Raw genomic sequence first — 21615 nt, 5'->3', positions numbered from 1 at the left:
GTGCTCTTACCGTTGACGGTGACTTGGATGCTCTGGCTTGCTGAAATAGTTCCACTTCCCTCCACATTGATCTTCACAATGTAATTGCCTTCGTCACTAAGATGTAACTGATTGATCAATAGTGATGCATTGGGAGGTCTCAAAGTAAACTTGTGCTGAAATTCAAGATCTGGCACCACTGATTTATTGACAGATGTGAGCAGGTATCTCGAAAAAGACTGGGGCTGATCGAGCAGCCAAATGATCTGGATTCCGGACGCGGGGCTCTTGAAGTTGTAGTGTACGGGCAGTACCAGAGGTTGTCCCTCAATGCCATGGACAGTGTGCGCTGGAACCCTTAACGTTAGTGCTGAACACGTGCCTTCAAAAACACAAAAGATGAGAAGTAAACAAATACAGTAACATTCATGAATAACATTCATTCCACAGCCCAAGGTGGACACATTCATTGTCATACTACAAAACAAAATATCCCCATTCACTGAAACAGTAAATAAATTATGAAACTGAAGAAGAGCTTTTTCAGTTCCTTATTTTCTCAAATCCTTTCTCAAATCATATCAGCTGGATAACCTGAATGAAGAATAAATATACCTTTTCAAATATGCTTAATTATTATGGATGAGAGCTATGTAATTTATTTCCTGTACTTTGCAAATGATAATACATTGACAGAAGCTCTTCCATCTCCGCATCACCTGTTTCATGTAACTCCAAAGATATTAATCTACTGCAGATGGAACATTTGTTTACATCAGAGGTATCCAATTTATGTTCAGAATGCTGGAGCAGTGACATATTTTCATGCTAAATACTGTGTACATTTCTGATTGATACTTCTAACCCCAGACTTCACACCTTTAGAATATCTCCAGGTCCAGAATGGATCTGGAAGCCTTTACACAGCAGTGCTCTCATGTGCCAGAAAGTGACAACGTGTGACTTGGCACTGACTACCTTCTGTATGGAAGTGAAAAACAGAGCTGCTTATAATTGCCTTCACGGTGCTCTGACGTCAGTTCCTTTCCTTCTGTGCCATCAAACATGGATCCAGAGCGTTTTGCCAAGATTTGTTCTTCAAAGATTCTCAACGAGGGTGCAAGGGACCTATGGTGCATATTATCAAGCCCCTAGCACCAATTTGTGCTGCCCTAGCATCATTTTTTCATGCTAAGGCGGTGTTAAGGAGGCTTTTCTCCTGCACCAAATTTACAAAGTGGAGCAATGCTTGCATTGCACCACTCTATAAACCCTTGTGCCACATTATGCCTGCATCAGGCATAATGTATGTAAGGGGGGCGCTTCCAAGCAGGGAGGCCTGAAAAAATGGTGCAGTGAAATTTACAACATTTCACTGCACCATTATTTGTGTAATTTTTAACGCCTGCAGGCATTAAAATGACACGCCCATTTAAATCAATGGGCCTCCCTGTGCTTTGGTGCACTAGTGTCAACATTTTTTATGCTAGTGCAGCAAATCCCCACAATAGCATAAAAAATGTTGATGCTATTTTCCTTCCATGGTGCGCTGTGTTGTAAATATGATTCACCCATGATGTTGTTAAGTGGGGCAGGGGCCACGCAAGAAAAGTGGTGCATCGGGACCGATGCACCACTTTCTTGTAAATATGCCCCTCTGTTTTTTAAAAGAACTGCAGCATTTAACCCATCCTGGGACTGTTACAAACAAATGTGTGTGACACACCCACTTGAGGTATACCTTTGTTGTCTGAGCTTGGGACACAACTCCAAGTCGTGTGTGGAATGAGCCCTCAGGAATCTACAGGAAATCTGGAAACATGAAGCGAAGCTGTAATCAAATGAACACCGGAAGGTGCAGTGCAAGTCCTTATTCTGTTTGAAGTCGAGAGAATGGACCTGGTCCCACTCCTGGGGGCCTTGCAGTGATAGGTCCCATTCACGGTCAAAGTCTTGGGGTAAATCAAATTCCAAGAAACACAAAAAGCCAAGCAGGACTCATCCCCAATCCTGGCACTCTCTGTCTCCAGAAAAGTCATACGTATGTCAACATGCCACTTGGTCTCTCTTCCGATTCAGAGAAGAGCAGATTGCACAGTTGGTCCAGATGCACCCCGAGTTCCCTGGTCATCAGCAATGTTGCAACAAATCAATGTCTTTAAGGAGATCATGTTGCACATCTCTAGCACTTTTCTGGTTCCATGTAAAGTGCAAGGTCTTCAAGGGCCTTCAGTCATGTTACCGGCAGCGATCCATCTGTGGCACCCTCTGTGACTCTGGAACCTGCTTTGGGTACTGGTGTTGACTTCCACTCTGAAGCTAAAATCTGTGCCAGTCCTTTTGACTTCAACACATGCCCTGACGCTGCCAGTGCTCCGCCTCTGAGTCAAATTTATCTCAGCCTCGACCAAGGTCATGTCCAGAATCCAATTTGATGCACCATATCCAGTCAGATTCAGAGAGAATACTGCCTCTGCCACAAAACCACTCTCAGCTGTGCCACCAATGTTTTGGCCCCGCCAATGATCAGTGCCAGACATCCTTCAGAGATGACAATGGAGCAGAGTGCCCCCTCCTGAAGATGACAACAATTTCTACACCTATTTGCAGGAGACTAGTGGCCTGGGTTGATTTCTCCACAAACAACAGAAGAAACTGCTTCCTTTGCTACGATGATTAAACATGCAACTACAACCCCTTTCTGTGGTGGTGAAAACCAATGTACTCACAGACGTATGACAGCCTCGGCAGTCCTCTTCTGAACCTTTTCTCACTTTCAACCAAGTCACATTGATAAGACACTTGAAAGAAGCCTTTTTCTTTCCCCCCAGTACACAGACAGGTTGCAAGGTGCCATAGACAAGCAGCAGGCAACCCCAATTTTCAAACTCAACATCTGACTCCAGAGAGACTTATAATAATGATAAATATCAATAATGAAGCTTATAAAGCACGTAGCTACTTCAAAACGAAGTGTCCCAGCGCTGCAGTCCAGGATCCCATGTGCTGCACACTCACAGAAAGTATCAGTTCAATTCTACTTAAACAGCCAACTTTTCAATCTTTTTCTAAAGAGGAGTTCCAGAGAGGAATGTCAAACAGAAGGAGGTAATGAGTTCCAAAGTTTCATAGCTAAAAAGCTAAACAACTGCCACCAACGAGCACTCTTCTTGCCCCAGAGGATCTGAGATTCCTCAGATAAGTATAGTGTTGATGGGCCAAGTTTCCAATAGCAACCTGGACAAAAAAATCAAAGAGAATCTAGGCATCTGGGAACCAGATAATCTCATCTGCCAGCATAACCTTGAGTTCCATTAGTGTCAGTTGCCTATTTGGCCAATATAGTCACGCCCTTTGGGACATGGTTGGCAAAATCTTGCTGTCACTCCCTGAAGACCTGAAGGGGTTTTGTACTTGAACAGTTTTACCCGACCTGATGGCAGTCGGCAAATGCAGGAGGACCGGGGTGCATCTTGGCAGGCCCCGGTCTCCCAAAGGTTAGGATCTGTGATCTCATGCAGACTTTTCTCAATGACACATAAAGCCTCCTTCAGTCTCCGGAGTGCTTGCATCAGTGCTGGATGTCCTCCTCCACTGCTCCTTGCCAAAAATAAGTGTTCTTCATAGCATCTTGGGTGATAGGCTCGGGCAACTGTCCAGATTCCATAGCAGCCCTCCACCTGATGCATGGGGGGATCAGTGGCTAGCTCTTTCCCACGGGCGACCGCCCTTACATCATGGTGGCTCCCACCTATCATAGAGGGTCGCTGATAGACAATGCACAAGGACGACACCCTTACTTCACAGTGGTCACCACCAGGCAATTGCCCCAACCTGACCAAGTGTCTCGCACTTCACTCACTGGGATCCTCTATAGTTCAGATCCAGACACAAATGCGATTTAGGTGTCTGAATCTTCGAAATTCGGGTTATGAGTGTCAGCTTCTTTGATGTCCTCTCTCCTCCTCACTACCCATTGTCAAACGGACAATCTGCCACAGCAGAGGTGGATCCACTTCTAAATGACCCATGACACAGGCCATGGAAGGAACTGGGGATCAGATATAATTATCAGCCTTCATTTAGATTCCTTAGTACACAGTGCCAACCTTATCAGGCCCACCATCTCCCTGACAATGAACCCATGCCCCACTGATCAGTAACTCTTCCTAGAATCAAAGGGGCCTTTGGTGTGCATGGAGGACACTCTGCTTCCTTTCCTCCAGTAAGTGTGAGTTCCCACAGAGCCCTCAGGAATGTAAGCAACCCACATCCTCTGTTTTGGGGGTGCAGTCCTCACCTTCACTAACCCCTCCAGGCCTTTTTGTTTTCAAACTGGAACCTAAACATCCGTGTCATGTACCATTCAGAGGCATGCACATGCATCTAAGCGTATGCATGGAAGTATTACATGCTGTCTGGCACTACACACAGTCCATGCAGACCAAGGTGACTCAAGTACACAGCCACAGAACTATACATCAGCAAGCCAGAAGGAAGAATTCCAGTGTCACATGTAAAAAGGCCCGTTCACACTAATGATTACTACTGGCCACAAAATGAGTATGTCACCACCCCCATGCTCATGTCACTTAACTCCTGGTAAGGACAACTCTCTCTACCATCATGAGGGTAGCAGTTGGTGCACTGGCCTCAGTCCAAAAAGACCAGGTTACCATGAGACAGGCCTATATCATGGCCAAATATTATTACCAGTGGTCCTGATAATAATGCAATGGGGTCACTCAGGGCAGGAGTGCACGTCTGTCACCAAGCAGGGGTCTTTTCCCCAGCGCATTCATTGGCCTTTTGGCACCTTCTAGCCATTTTTTCCAGTAATGTCATCCCTTTCAGGGATGCCACAATGAGTTGGCATACAGGAAATTCTGGGCCCCTTGCCTCTGCCGCAGGCATTCTAGTCTTTTTGGAGCCAGGGACGAGGTCTGGGCAGACTATGTGCACTTCATCAAGGAGAGCAACCATACCAGCCCCTCCAACCCTGCGGCATCAGCCTCTGAGCCATTTTTACTTTACTTTAGTGGCACACAGCCACCCTGCAGGATGGCGGATGCAACACTTTCAGCAAGGATGGGCAAAGAGTCACATCTGACAAATGGATTCTCCAGTTCCTTCAAAAGTGCTAATCCCTTCCATTCCTTTCTGAACTGCCACATCTTCCAGCCACATCAGAGTGGCTTTTAGAGGAGCACTTGGTCATTTTGTTGAAAGAGGAAGGGGCTCTCTTGGACAGATTCAAGATACTTACCAGGCACAGGTGTTCTCTGTTCAGATTCAGGCGACTGGATAGTAGCCCTGGTCCAGAAAAATGTATATTTTAATGTATCCATCCTGCAATCCCACAGATGTTACCTGCGGTTTTATATCAGCTTAGTTCCCCCTGTTCCTCATCCATACCCCATGGGTGTTCATGAAAGTTACGTTGGTGGTCATGGCACATATTCAGAGTTTGGGAAAATTAGGTTTTGCCTAATTCAACAACTGGCAGTTGAAGGCAGGCTGACACAGCCAATCGTAGACTATTGCCAAAGAACAGCAAACCTCCTAACATCACTAGGGGACACAATCAACAAGCCAAAGGCACACCTTACTTCTTCATAGAGGGTCCCTTTCATTGGAACCATCTTGGATAAGGTGTGGTAGAGGGCTTCCCTTCATCACAACTAGTACAGGACATTCTGGCTATGATCCTGATGTTTCAGCGTCGGTCCTGGGTCTCAGTGAGAGAGGCTCTGAGGCTTCTTTTCCTCTTGGCCTCCAGCATCCTGCTTGTCGACTATGTCAGGCGACATATGTGGGCTCTGCAGTAGAACCTGAAGTCTTAGTGGGTCCAGCATCAAGGGAACATGTCAGATCCTATTCAGTTTTAGGCAGAGATTGCAATAGATCTGCAATGGTAGCAGCTCAACTACATTTGAACCAGCAGAAGACCTCTCTCTCTTCCCCACCACAAGTGGACAGTGTTGACAGATGTGTTGCTACTAGACCAGAGAGGTCACATGGGGGAGGTGGAGCTCAGAGGACTCTGGTCTGGTGGTAGTTGGTAGCAGTCCTACCTTCCTTCAAAGGGAGGCTGGTACAGGTCCTCATGGACAACACCACAGGTACTGCAACAAGAAGGATAGTATGGGGCTCTTGGCTTGGTGCAGATACGCCTCTATGATAAGTACCTCAGAGTAACAGGTGCTATTTATTGCACCCAATAAAAACCAATAATTTTTCTGGTATTTAACCTGTGCAATAAATAGCACCTATTACGAGTTTTCGCCATTAAAATGAGGAATACATTGTTAATATTGGTACTTTCTGCTGCAAAATCAGCATGCCTCGCTATTTATAGGGGATATTCACACAGTAAATATCAGAATGTTTAAGTCGTACAATATATACCGGGTGAAAACTCCAAGGTGTAGGAAAGCTCTGATCCATTCGTTATTGCGACACCCAGGTTTGTATGGGCACCACAGTATAGTACAGCGCTTGGAACCGAGGCAGCAGCGTATATAGCACGTATTCAAAGATGGCCAGGTTACTACATTTGCATCACAATTGGCAGACCATGTAATGCAGGAAGAAAACTGTAGTTATTATAATGAGAGAATCGTGCAGAATGATGACTAACTTCATTAATATTGTGGCGTGCGGCCCAGTCCATGGAAGGCTAGCATGATGAGAACATTCAAATCAAAGCCTATCTGGTACCCTCTCCTCTTTTTGGCTGCTATTAATTCATCATTCCAGGAAACCGTCTTTAGATAAATACATCTTGAGTTACAGCGAGAAGGGTTGTGGATGTGGTCTTGTTAAATCCTAATACTGAGTCCCTTGATTAAAGAAGGTCACAGGGTGATAATATGTTACATGTGGGGTAATCGCTTTACCATACTTTAAAAACTATTTTGCCATTTAGTAATGTGTTATCATTACTTCCCATAAAACCTGTGTTTGTTAGCACCAGATAAACTAAAAGTAAAACACTTTTAATGCTTGTATATTGTTGCTCCCATTATAATGCAAAGCAGAAGTTGTGTTTCATCTAGAGGCGCGATATGGAAGTGAAAGAGCGGAAGTGAAAGCGTGGAAGCGCTTTTGGGGAAGGTGCTTAGTTGATTATCCATTAACAAGTCACACAGCGAGGCACAGTATTTTATGATTTACTGTATTTGCCACAATATTATTTAATAATGTATGCTCCAGTGTCTTGTGTTTGAGAAAGTTGCTAATCTCCAGTTCCAGTACACTCAGAAACTACCCCTTTATTTGAAGCACATTTTTACAGGTTGGATTATTTTATTTACGCGATTTCTAACACCCCCTAAAAGATTATCTCGATTATGTGGATAAGTAGCCTACGCAAATAAGGACAAACAGTTAGCCGAAATGCCAGGTTGTGATGGATTTCAAAAGAATTATCAGCTTCGAGGTTGGGCGGAACTGCAATGGTTACCTTCGTAAAAAAAACGCAGGGATTAACAAAGCCTATAGATCTCACCATTGTAACCTACTGGTTTGCCAGTGTTTTTTGGCCATGCTGCACAGCATCAGTGATGTTGTGCAGCATGGGTAAGTTTTAAAAGCAAAAACCTTCAACGTGGCCACCCGCGTCATTTTGTAGGTGCATACACCACGCATGCGTGCTCCTACAAAAATGCCTATTTTCTTTTTAGTTAGCAATCAAAGTTGGATTGGTAACAAGTAAGAAAATAACACGCGGAAAAGTGTTTTCTTTAAATAAGTGGGCATGTCGAGCGGAAGCAACACAGGCAGCACACTATTTGATGTCTGTCAGCAGGTTGCAAAACCTAGTCACATAAGGTTTGTAAACTTTCACAAAAAACATAAATAACAAAAGGACCCACTTTTCCACAAGCATGTGAACTTAATTTACAAGGGGAGGACAGCAGGCACCGCCAGAGGTGCAGTTTCAAGGGGGCGTGTTTGGGGTACTACAAACCCCTTATAAATGTATTATTTAATAAATAGTTGGGTATGGGAGCTTTAAGTAGGGTATTCTGAGATGTCGATTCGATTTCGCCTGGGATTCTTAAATACTCACTCTGACAAAAACACATATGCACACACTCTGGTCTGTATTTTGAAAGTCTTAAAACATGGTTATTTTACAAAATACTGGGGCTTATTTACAAGCCCCTAGCGACACTGGAGCATCACTCACTTTTTGTGACACTCCGGTGGCGCTGTGCACTGCGCCGTATTTAGAAGGCAGCATTCAGTCACTTGTTGTGGCTTAACGCCACCCTGTAAATACGGCCCTTTCATACGCAGCACTTTGGGTGGAAAGTGCTTGCAATGAGTGTTGCTATGGGTGTTCCAGAGCAACACCCATTGCATTTTGACGCTGCCCCAGATTCACGAGATTTTGTAAACCTGAGGCAGAGCCAATGGCGCAACGAGGAGAAATGCTTTCATTTCTCCTAGTTTTTTGCTCTTTCTATGTGTGATGCATTCTGCGGCACACATAAAAAGAGCAAATCACCATTGAATATTGTTTTGTGCCGGAAGGTATACCTTCTGGCACAAAAACAATCTCCCCCGCATTGCAGCCATCCTTACACCATGGCGAAAGGGTGGCTGTGTTGGCGCTCGGCAGCTTATTTAGCGCCAGTGCAGGGGGAAACACAGGGAAGCGCCATAGTCTAGTAAATACGGCTCATCCCTGTGTTTTAGAAGTGACGCAGCGTGGCACTGCCAATGTTGCTGCAGCAGCAGCGCTGTGCCATTTCTTGTAAATATGCTCCACTGTATTTTAAGTACCTCTTAAAATCTGCATTCCTTTCCCTTTCCACTAGCCCTTAATTCCCCCTTATGCGCTGCTTCCCATATAATGATTAACATGATATGCAAGCGTGAGTGTCAGAAAGTCTAAAGCTCACACACACCTAGCTTGGGCAACAGAGAGGGTGCAGCTACCTCACCCAAACATGTATAACTGCTGTCACAATCCTGGCCTGCTCTGAAAGGTATAGGGGGATGCCTCTCAAAACTATGTGGTGGGGAGATCAATCATAGGTTTCTTTATCTCAGGATACTCCAGATATTTTCTCTGTGGAGCGACAGGTTCTCAGTTGGGGAGTAAGATTTCCTCAGGATCAAGTGTCTCAGAAACTGTAGCCAAAACCACAAAGATAGATGATAAATTGCAGACATAGTAAAAACATTAGTGATGGTACAGCGGCACGGGTGATTAAAAGACACACATGTGGTCTGATTTAGATGTTGGAGGTAATGCTCCTGCTGTCGACTTTTCGACTGAAAACCCACCCGCCGCCGTGATTGCCTGCCTGCCACTTTTAAAGGTTTGCGGTCCCATAGACAAAGTCAGCATTCAAATCATAGCCTCCACCAAGAAACGATTGCATCAAAGCAGGAGAGAGAAAAGTGGTTGCCAGCGGGATCCCAACCATGCTTCCAGCCATGCAGATTTGGATGTGGCTTACCGCCAAGAAAAAAGTCGCGGTCTGACCACCATGTCCGAGTTGGCGGAATGGGGGAAAGGGGTGAAAACTCACCTTTTTTCCCCATTCCATCCTCATCTTGGACCAGACACGACTGGGCAAAACCTGCTGTCACTGCTGCCACTGACCAACAGAGAAAACATGACCCCCTTCCCGTTGTCAGACTCAAAGGTAGGGTTGCTGCATTGCCTGGGTACGTTGGGTGGGCACTGCACTGGAGGCTGGACCACTGCAGACGTATACGTCACAGTAATAATTTAAAATTACTGTGATATGCATATGTGGGGTACACAATGGTGTCATACATGGCTCGGGACACACTGGCACAACGCATATTGCACACATACACAACTGTCATTGTGGTGTCATTATTCATTGCCAGATGAATGCTGGCACCACAATGATGGTACACACCCACTGGATGATGGTGCCCAAGTGTGCATTGCAAGGGGACCTGTACAGGTAGGTTTGTGCTCTCTGTTGTGTATGTGAGTCAGTACATGTATGTGTGTGTGTGGATTGGCTGATTGAGGTGGAGGCAGCAGGAGTGGGTGATGTGGTTGTGTCTGTAAGTGTGTAACTTCCATGTGAGATCAATGTTGTGTGTGTTGTGTTGCCGTATGACACATTTAGGTGAGTGTTGTTGTTGTGTGGTGGACGTTATCATGACGTGTGTAGTTGTGCATGTGTGATTGTGTACCTGAGTGGGTAGTTGTGGTTATGTTGTGTGTGGGTGCAGTTTCCATGGTGTGTGTATGCTGTGTTATAGATGTATGTCAATGTCTGTTTTTGTCATGCACAGGCTGTGTTGTGTTGGAATTGTAAGGGATTATGGTGTATATGTGGTGTGTTGTATAGTGTCGAGTGCAGGGGAACAACTATGGCTAAGGGACAGTGTGTGTGTCACTTATCTCTATTCCGTAGCCCCTGTCATTGTATGATGTCCATTGGGTCCTGCAGATGTTTCTCTCCATCAGCAATCCATCACCAGTCCTTTGCTTGCAGAGTTATAACATCTAAATATGGTGGGTGGAACACCGTTGACTTGATGGTCTTCTTGGGTCCGCTGTCTACGTGGCTTGGCAGTAACACCGCCAAGATCTAAATCAGACCAATGGTCTTATTTTTGATGATCAATTCCTCAGTTTTAAAGTCATTTGATTTTAACAAACTCTGACACACCCATCATGCGATAGATGAAAGATTTCATTTTAGTATAGCTAAGATGGACTGGCTAACATAGACCTTACTAAGGAGGATTTGTGCATCATCAACATAGGTGGCAAATATTATGTTACAGCTTACAATCAGTTTGGCCAACAGGCTTCTATAAAAAATAAACAGGGATGGGTTTAGTGTTCTGAGGATTTGAATGGGGGAGAGATGCTTGATATGTTTTTTTCCAGCATTGCTGTGTATTCTTAACAGCACCAGACACTAACACATCATGACGCAGTCTACAATATCAAATGCATCTGAAAGACTTTGTAGAATGAGGGCACTAATACTGTTCTGGTAAGCTGTCTGATGAAGCTTCTCTGATAGGACTAATAGGACAGATTTCTTGCCCTGCCAAGGCAGAACTTGTCATGTCGGTGCAGTAGAGTGATACTCTATATATATGTCTGCAGGTTTGTGGAAGGAACTCACTGCACAAGTTTAACCACAGATAGCAAGTTGAATATCGGTCAGCAACTGTTCAGGACTTTGGAGTTCCTTAGTTCCCATCGGAACAAGAGTGTCTACTTTAATTTAAGAGATATTGAGCACCTGTAGAATTTGTTCTGCAATTTTTCTCCCAGTCTGAATGGGCACACTGGCCATTACGGAGGCACTTGGGATTTCTTTTTAAAACAAGGACATTTGCTGAAGAAGTGCATTGAACATGGCACCTACACAGCAATACTTCCAGTCCTTTAGTGTAGCCACCATGGTGGAAGCTCATCTGTAGTCACAGAGATCACTACCTGCCTGGTGGAGATTTCCAAATATGTCAGTCTATAGTATGCTGTGGCAGAAGAGTACATCCCTCCACTGCCCTGGTGGAACAAAGTACAATGTACACCCCACCACTCTAATTGAGAGCATTGGGGTCCTATATAAAAAAAACTTGTGTTATATTAAATTGAACTGTTTGACTCAAAGTCAGCTTTGTACTCACATTATGGGGGTCATTCTGACCCTGGCGGCTGCCACCGACCACGGGAGCACCGCCAACAGGCTGGCGGTGCTCCCACGAGCATTCTGACCGCGGCGGTTCAGCCGCGGTCAGAAGCGGCAAGTCGGCGGGCTCCCGCCGACTTACCGCTGCTCGGGGGAATCCTTCATGGCGGCGGAGCGCGCTCCGCCGCCATGAGGATTCTGACAGCCCCTACCGCCATCCTGTTCATGGCGGGAAACCCGCCATGAACAGGATGGCGGTAGGGGGTGCCGCGGGGCCCCTGCCGTGCCCATGCCAATGGCATGGGCACGGCAGGGGCCCCCGTAAGAGGGCCCCGCAAAGTATTTCAGTGTCTGCCTTGCAGACACTGAAATACGCGATGGGTGCAACTGCACCCGTCGCACCCCTGCAACTACGCCGGCTCAATTCTGAGCCGGCGTCCTCGTTGCAGGGGCATTTCCTCTGGGCCGGCGGGCGCTCTTTTGGAGAGCGCCCGCCGGCCCAGAGGAAATGTCTGAATGGCCGCCGCGGTCTTTTGACCGCAGTGCGGTCATTTGGCGTCGGTACTATGGCGGACGGCCTCCGCCGTCCGCCATAGTCAGAATCACCCCCTATGTCTTTATGCAAATGGCTATTAAGCAGTATTGATGCTAGATGTGAATTATGTTGCCTAATTTAGGCAGATATTGGAGATTAATTTCCTTTCCAGGTTGAAAATGTCCAGATCACTGTATCAGAAAAAGATTGGCAGGGCCAGCAATGAGCTAAATAAAAATGTAATGGCTACCTCAGTTTCTTGGATCTAGGAACCTATCAGGTCATTAACAAAATCCAGGATGCTAAGTCTAGCAGTTCATAAAGCAAGATAACAGAGTATCCAATAAGTCAATCTTTAAACAAAAGCAGCTGCACAAGGTAACTACTTGCATATAATAGACATCAATGGCATGGTGGTGCCCACCCCTGGTATAATACTGGTCCTGGTTTAATAGTGACAATTCCTGGCATACTGTGAAAACAAGTGTAGGATGGACTTCAGCCCTAGTATGATGGTGGCAAATGTATAATGGTTGGAATTCTGACACATAACAGGAACCAATCTATGAAAAAGGTGGTACATGGGAATGAAAGCAGTATATATCCACTTATAGCAGTAGTACATGCCAGTGATACATACACAATGATGCGTGGGTGCTCAATGTGTATTACTAAAATTGAAAACCTGGTATTTCAAGACATAAAAGTGTTTTTGGAGACAAGGGTAAGCTTTTATTTGGGGAGAAGTTGGTCTATTTTTCCACAATTGAACACTAGTATTTGACATCAAAATATCTGTATTGTTCTGCACTAACAAGCTGGTATTTGGGGAACAAAATGATTGCATTTCCAAATATAAATCTAAAGCTAATATTTGAGTGATAACCACTGCAGCTTTCGGAGGCCTAGTCTGGAAAACTGGTCTAATTCATCAGCTCTACAAACTTGTAAGGTTTCTTTTCCTGAGGTGAGTGAATCTCTAACATTTCTAGAGAAAGACCTGTTTGCTTGGCAAACCCAGGAGTGCCCTTTTCAGATATGTGGCTTTTTAGCCAATTCATGTGAAAACTGTGATGTAAAACTCACCATTTGGTGCCAATCTTTCAAACCTTTCCAATGGGAAACCCACTATGAGCTCCTGTGGCAGGCTTTGGCGGTAAAAAAGGGCTGAGACTTCAATACTTGGGTAAGTAAACCAATATTTTAATTTTTCTTTCCAATTGTAAATACAGTCCAGTATCTGTTCTACGTTTCTTGTAGCTCTTGGGGTTGTTTTTTTAGTCTTCCTTTAAGTGTTGCCCTTTCTTGTTCCTTTTTCGCTCTTCTAGGTCGACTATGGTCAGGGTCTGGATGCTTCAGTGCGTTTTACCGAAAACAAAACAGAAAAAACGCAAAGGTAAGTTGTTGGGCGGTTCTGGGGTTCCCTTAGGGTAATAGGGGGAGGAAAGGAATCTCCCAGGGGGGAAAGAGAGTGAGGGTTTCCCACTGTGAGTGTGAGGAAGAGGGGGTTGTGGTGATATTTCTATTAGTGCCTAATTTATTCCTTAGTGCTTTCAAAGTAGAGGGTGAAAAGTGCTCTTGCTAGTTGGTGGGTGTTGCACTCCGTTTCTCTTCTCCCACCTCCCCTGGTCCCTTCCCCTGTGCCCCTTTAGCTGTGGCTTCCCTCGTCCCCAGGAGGGACCGTACCTTGGAAAGCCACGACCCTCCTGGGTCGTGGCGGGTACCTCGGGTGTTCTGTACCGGCGTACTCCTGGAAGTGTTGCTGGTCTTCTCGACTCGTGGGAAGAGTCCTCGCTCGTCTGGTTCTTTCTCGTTCGGGTCTCCGTCTTCCTTCCTCTGCTCCGCGGCGTTCTCTCTCTTTCCCTGGAGTCCGTCCTCTTCTTCAATCCCCCGTAACCGGAAGTCGTCCTCCGATGCGTCCCATAGCGTTCCCATGTTACCATGGGAACGCGGAACTGACGTGCCGGGGTCGGCTGAAGGGTTCCGGGTCACGGAAGGCAGAGACGCGGTCTCGGAGACCCGTCTACAGCTCCCCTTCAGCAAGCCTGATTTGCTTGCTTCACTTCGGTCATGTGCGGTGTGGGGTTGGCTGCAGGACCTGGCCTGTGGTGAAGCCCTGCACCACTCCCCCAAAGGAGGGCAACCACCACCATGCACAGCCTTTGGTTGTGCAAGGCATGGGTTAGCAGCAGGGCCAACCACCTGTACGTGGCCAACCCACCACACTCACACTTTTAAATGATTTTCTAATGGAGCTGGACTCCTGCATGAGCCAGAGTGGCCCTGGTGCTCCTGTGAAACTGTTGCAAGGGCAAGGGAGCCCTGCTGGTTCCTGCAAGAGTGCCACATGATTGCAGAAACCTCCCAATTGTTTTCTTAAATTTGCCTCTGGACACCCCCCACAAGGTCAAGGGGAACAGGGCAGCACAACCTTTCCACCCTATGCCATATTTGTTTTAATTTTAATGAACATGGGGACCGAGTTCCCATATCCTGAAATGGAGGCTGCAACATTTCTCCTCATGTTGCAGCCAGCCAATTAGACCGCAAGCTCCAGCTGAACTCAAAGGAGCTTCTTGCTCCCGTTGTGACAAGATAGCCGATGGGAGAAAAAAAACCCTGTCACACAATCAGTTTGCTCTGTTATTTAAAGTTGCATGCTCACGCGACCACAGAGTGCCACAAACTTCACTATGCAGATATAAATGCATTTAAACCTTAAATTCTCAAAGATTACTGACTGGATTTACACCAAATGACAAATGCACACTTTCTGGGTAAAGATCTAACAAATTTGGTGTAATTTCATGCAGCCATATGAGATGTAGGACTGTTAAAAAAAAACCAAGGAAACTGCATGGGGGAATTGTGTTTTGGGACTCCCATTTGGTGGATTAACTTTTTTTTGGAACCTTTAGTGAAGATTTGTCAAACTACACCAAAGTAATTAGGAAGTCAAAAAACGCTCTTTCTATGGGAACTAGGTCCTAACTATAAATACAAAGTGATGAATGTTCACAAACTTTTCCATAGCTGCCAAGTTTTCAGATTGCTAATGTGTGACATTTCCGTGGTTTCAGTGGACTTAGGAGTGACATTCTGCAGCCAAATTAATGACACTTAGAGGGACACTTATCTGTTATTGTTCGTAATACATTTAGGGGGTCATTCCGACCCTGGCGGGGGACCGCGGATGCACCGCCAACAGGCTGGCGGTGCATCCAGGCCAATTCTGACCGCGGCAGTAAAGCCGCGGTCAGAAAAGGGAAACCAGCGGTTTCCCGCCGGTTTTCCCTTGGCCTGAAGAATCCTCCATGGCGGCGCTGCAGGCAGCGCCGCCATGGGGATTCCGACCCCCTTCCCGCCAGCCTGGTTCTGGCGGTTTTGACCGCCAGAACCAGGCTGGTGGGAACGGGTGTCGTGGGGCCCCTGGGGGCCCCTGCAGGGCCCATGCCAATGGCATGGGCCCTGCAGGGGCCCCCTAACAGGGCCCCACAAAGATTTTCAGTGTCTGCATAGACATAGACATTCGGAGCCGGCATCCTCGTGGAAGGGGGTTTCCCGCTGGGCGGGCGGGCGGCCTTCTGGCGGTCGCCCGCCAGCCCAGCGGGAAACTCAGAATGACCGCTGCGGTCTTTTGACCGCGGTACGGTATCTGGCGGTTCCCGCTTGCCGGGCGGCGGGATTAGAATGACCGCCTTAATGCCTTGCACAGGAAAAATGATTTCTCCCTCATAGAATAGGGCCTCATAGCAGTATAAATATTCACTGTTCCCTACTCCATGAACCAAGATTCTTTTCTGTTTCTCTCTGGTTATACACCAACATCTGTGGAGAGACTGCAATAACCAAAAAAGGTTTCACAATCCAAAAGAGTGTATTTCACACCCATAACTTGAACTTCCATTGTTCATTAAAGTGGGTGCATGCTATTATGTGTGCAGATATATTTTCATAATTTGTAACCATATCTTTGCCACGCTGGTCCTCATACTCTAACAATGCCAACATACTGCTGAAGCAGTTTAGAAGCCCAGAAACCTTCACGTCTCTGTGCCGGGCTGGGTCAGTAATGAGCTGAGAATGTACTACTCGTAAGGACAGCACCACCCCTTGGTTTAACAGGGACTGATGTGAGTGAGCAGTCAGGGACACACAACCCTTGTATAGCAAAGAATGACGGTGCTAGGGGAACCATACCTTTGAAAAGCTGTTTGTTTAAACGTAGCCTGTCTCCCTGTGCTCTGCACCTCACCACCTTCTTCAGCTAAGGCACAATGGAAAGGGCAATCCATGAAACTTCCTAATGAGTTAGAGAGGGCCTGGTGCTGACTCCCCACACTCACTGCTAAGGATCATCAGACTTGTTCAGTGAGCCTCAGCATTCAGGACGTTAAAAGTGCTTCAGCTTGCAGAGCAGAACTTACAGAGGCCGCTGCTGCACTTTTAAGTTTGCGGCCACTAGTGTACATACATACGAACGGACCCCTCTGGCTAACAGGGCTGAAGAAACCTGATAAATAAAACATCCTGCTGCACTCTTAAATTACATTCTGAGAGTGTGCCGTAAGCCGCCACACTATGTAATCGACAGGCAGAAAAGACAAATGTCTAAGACACTTCATGGCCCATTTACCACACAGAAGGATTGGAACAGGACAACCTGTCGTGCCACGTGAGGTGACATCTGAGGGCTGGGCCTGGACTCTGCCTTTTGTTACTATGTAGCACTAGTTAATTTAGTCTTCGTAAGGCCCTGGCTGAGGTTTTCATAGCAACCAGACTAGGGTATGGCTCATTACTTCTGGTTGGGGTACCACTGCAAATTTGCATTGACTGTGCTGAATTAACCAATGCATGCTGCGCTGCTCCGAGAGCTACAGTGCCTCGTGAATCATTGCATACAACAGGAGCAAGCTTATTTATTATGCATGACATCATTTTACTGCACTGATGTAGACACCCCTGCTAAAATGTGTTACTTTAACCCGTGATGTGTAATACTTGGCAGGGCTGATTTTCAAATCTACTTTCCCGCTCACTTGAGCTGCTGCCTTGAAAGTTTTAGGTTGATTCGTCATGGGGGCTTGAGAAAAAAGGGGGGATGTCCCAAAATATGTTTTCCCCATGCAATTTCCCATATTGATTTTAGACAAAGCTACAGCTGGAACGGATTTACACCAAATTTGGCAGAAAGCTAAATCTTGGTCAAGAAAGAGTGTTTTTCTTAATTTGGGGTGAATCTGTCCAGTAATTTCAGAGTTATTAAAGGAAAAAAACATATGTATATCTAGGGACGCAGATCCTTCCCTGATCTACCTGTAGTAAATCTGTGGATCTGGAGCCAAAAGCAAGTACTTGATTGGCTGGTCGCAACTTGAGAGAAATGTTTTAGCTGCCTTTTTGTTTATCGGTCAGCCTAGGAGGTAAAAAAGAAAATGAAAATTGACATAAGGGCACAGGATACAGGTATAGTGACCCCACAGAACCAAGGGTTGGTTCTCTGAGGGAACCCTCATGGCCAAAAAATTGTCCCCTGTTTTTTTTTGGGCCCACACGAGGATGTGTTACTTCAAGATGGAGCTGCGCATCCGAAGCATGATGAAAAAAAATACACCCACTCAAACGCCAAATTCCCGCTGGGCACGTCCAAAGGCCTTCTGCAGCGTGGGCTTGCCTGTATATATTAAAAAACATTGAATTTCATTGAAAAAAACAAAGGTTACAGTGAAGTTATAGTTAGGTTCACGTTTTACATGCCCCAAACCACAGAAATTCAGCAGTGATAGTTATACTTATGTGAAGAAACCATAACTAGTGCTGTAAGTAACTTTAGGCCACGAGTTATGGTATCTTAACGTAAGTATAATGATAAGTGCTGAATTTCTATGGTTTTGTGTGTGTAAAACATGATCCTAACTATAATGTACCTGTAACAGTTGTTTTTTAGTGAATGTATATGCATGTGCATGTATATTTATATATATATATATATATATATATATATATATATATATATATATATATATATATATATATAATAATTATAATTTCCTATATATATATATATATAGCAGCAATCAGAACTCCAAACCAGCGCCCATTGCAGGGGTGGCGCACATCGTACGGCAGAGACAACCGTAAAATCATAAATTTCCACAGCCACAAACGTAACTGAAAGATGTGCACTCGGGCATGTAATGTGCATCATTTTTGGGGGAGACGCGTTTCGACTTCAAGCAGTCTTGTTCACTACAAACAAGCTCGGCCATATTGATTTCATTTATAATACCCAAATAAACAATAGAAAAAGGGCTTCTGCACATTCAGGTAAAGTGAAATAATTTTTTTTTAAAGAAATATATATATGGGAAGAGTAGGGATACCCTGACCCCCTAGGCCCTATGAGGAGAACCCAGAGGGATAACGACCCTTCAGGGCTAAAAAGAAAAAGAAAATCTGTAAAAAAGGTTGTGATCCTCCAGGACTCTGTTGGATTAAAAAAAGGCTGCTTAGCCGCATTCAGTCTTCAGAAAGTGGGGGGAGGGGCTACATGGCTCCCTCCCTGAGCCTCCAGAGGCCCCAGGGACCCCAACCCTGGGGCCAAAATTAGATTACATGGGAGGGGAGCTACATTGCCCCACTCCCCCAGTATCCATATGCCCAGGGGAGCCCACCTCCAGGGTTAAAACTGCTTTATATGGGGAATGGAGCTGTGCACCCACCCTCCATGAGCCTCAAAAACCCTGGGATGCCCACCCCTAGGACCAACATTTTATAAAATGGGGAGGGTGGTCACATGGCTCCTCTTCCTGAGTCTCAAAAGGCCCCCGGAAGCCCAACTTTGGCCGGTTAGTTTAAGTGAGGGGGGCCCCCCTTCCTATGCCATTAATGGCTCTCTGGGCCCCAACCCCTGGGGCTGGCTCACAAGCTATGTCCTGGGGAGCCTGCCCCCAGGCCATAGCAGTTTCCCGAAACCTGTGTTTGCTCTCGCTTGGCAGGAGCATTTTTGAACTTCCCACGAAGTGGGAGCAAACACCAAATCTGCTCCCAGCTGATGGAAGCTTTATAAATGCTCCCACCTGCTGAGAGCAGACTTTTGTTCTGTTTCCCTGCCTGCACTGATGCAGACAGGGAAACAGATCAAAATATAGTTCCATCTGGGCGCTGCTCCCTCTGGGCAGGGGTAATACTGGCTCCCGCTGTATGTGAGGAGCTGGCCCGGCCCACAGGGGCCTTTGAGGCTCCCCCCAAGGCCCCCAACAAGCATATGGTGGGTGCCTTGGGTGGGCACCAGGGCACCCAAGTTTAAAAAATATGTGCCACTGGGGATGGAGTCCTGGGGCAGATAGCGGCTTGGGGATGTGGGCTGCACAGCTCCCCTCCCCTTTATAAAATATATGGCCATGGGGGATGGGGTCCCCAGGGCCTTATTAAGGATTGGGAAGGAGGGTCATGTGGTCCTTCTCCCTTCAATTTTTAGAAATGGCCCTAGGGGATTGGATTTCTAGGGCCATACAAGGCTCAGGGAGGGAGCTGTGCGGCCCCCTTTATTTAAATGAGTGCCCCTGGGGAATGGGATCTTGAAAGCCTAGAAAGTCTTAGGGTGGGGACCCGCTCAGTGATGTCATAAATGATGACATTCATGAGAATTATCATATGTGAAGTCATAAGCAGTGCATGGCGGGAGTGCAAATTATGGTTAGCTCTGCTGACTATAACTGGTGAATTCCTGTGTTTTCTTTTAGTTTGAAACATTAATGTTGTCACTGACATATTTACCTAATTATAATGTTACTTTAACCTTTGATTTTTTCTGTGAATTTCTAAGGTTTTTCTTTTTTCAACAAAAACAGATCTTTTCATCACACCTAACTTTAACGTTACTACAACCTTTATTTTTTTCAGAGCTCGCGTCCTTAGGTAACTATAACTCACGCCCGAGCCATGTACTGATAATTACCCCACAAATTACAGCACTCATGACATCTTTCATAACATCATTGACAATGTCACTGTAACATCTGCAGTAAAACTATTGATCAGATAAATGTGCATGGCGGGGTGCGAATTATAGTTACCTTAGGGTGCGAGTTATAGTTACTTGAAAGAACTCGACTGCTGAATTTCTATTGGCTTGTACAAGTAAATTCAGAACCTAACTATAACGCCCCTGGAACCTTTGTTTTTTCATTCTATTTCCTAACTATAGCGTCCCTGTAACCTTAGTTTTTTTCAGTGAATTTATATATATATATATATATATATATATATATATATATATATATATATATATATATATAATTATACAGTTAAAGATTACGTACATGTCATTTTAAAAAATTACTTACTACTACGTATCTGTAAAATAATGACTCCCGATGTAAGTGTAGCAAAACTTGTGTTATGTAATGATGAACAATGTAACACCTGTGAAGTAAAGGTAGCACACCAGTGAAGACAGCAGGATTTGTGGTGAAATATGATTATAATCTGTATGTTGGGGGATATTTGTGTTTCTTTTCTCTGATTGTATTTTGTTTCCTGATTCTGTGATTCTATTGAGGTCTTAGGGGACTGGGGACTGTGTAACAAATGACAATGTCAGAACTTCCAACCTTAAATTTTTTTCCACAGGGCGATCTTTCAGCTGATTCACAGGAGTGGGCATAGCGCGTGGGGCTGCGTGGCAAGAGTTAAAAGACAAAACATGACATGTTTATTCTAAGAATTACCAAGTAGTTTGTTAATTGCTGCATGTGTATTAACTGTGCTTTAAATCCTATAAAAGAACACGGACGAACATGTAGGCCAGGGGGTACTTTTTCCAAGATAATACATGGTCACAGCATCACTTTTCCCACAAACGACTTAAACCATGATGCTAAGCTCATATAAAAGACAGCATGTTTGCAAACATGAGGAATAAAAATAAAACCTCTGGTTTTATCTAAATTATACAGATCAAAAACCCTCTTAGATATTTGTTGTAAGCAGATATTAGAAACAGTTCCATACAAGTCAGTTAAAAAAAAGCTGCAGTATCTAGGAACATGCAGAAACATGCAGAAAGAAAGCTTAGCTTTTCTCCATCTAAGGAGTGTAAACAATAAATATTGTCTCTGCTTGTTTTAGTAAACTATAAGAAATAAAGGAGAAGAAAGAAAAGCGAAAGCTGCAATCTGCTGCTCTTGGTGGACTTGTTGCACCTATGCAACAAGAAGATCCTGTCACACTTTCATCTTGCCTGGGAGAGTTGAGAAGAGGTATGAATGGGACACATATCTGAGACTATTACAGGAAAATAGACATCATCAGCTTTAGCTCTCTCCTTGTTTACACTAATAAATAAAAAAAAGAGTCAATGAAAGAAAATATAAGCCTGGGATCACACAAACTAGTTAAACAGTGATGCTGGGATGGCAACTCAGCCACCAACTAGGC

The 21615-nt window shown here is 45.2% G+C and overlaps 1 protein-coding gene across 1 annotated transcript in view; it reads right to left on the bottom strand.

Moving 5' to 3' along the window:
* Positions 1–21615, bottom strand: part of HEPACAM2 (HEPACAM family member 2) — a 286214-nt gene that overhangs the window by 221572 nt on the left and 43027 nt on the right. The window contains exon 2 of the mRNA XM_069211660.1: positions 11–361. Coding sequence (XP_069067761.1) covers positions 11–361 — 351 coding nt within the window. The remainder of the gene's footprint in view (positions 1–10; positions 362–21615) is intronic.

The sequence above is a fragment of the Pleurodeles waltl genome, chromosome 10, assembly GCF_031143425.1.
Source record: "Pleurodeles waltl isolate 20211129_DDA chromosome 10, aPleWal1.hap1.20221129, whole genome shotgun sequence".
In the NCBI taxonomy this organism is placed as follows: domain Eukaryota; kingdom Metazoa; phylum Chordata; class Amphibia; order Caudata; family Salamandridae; genus Pleurodeles; species Pleurodeles waltl.
This window is presented reverse-complemented; position numbering and strand designations above follow the sequence as displayed.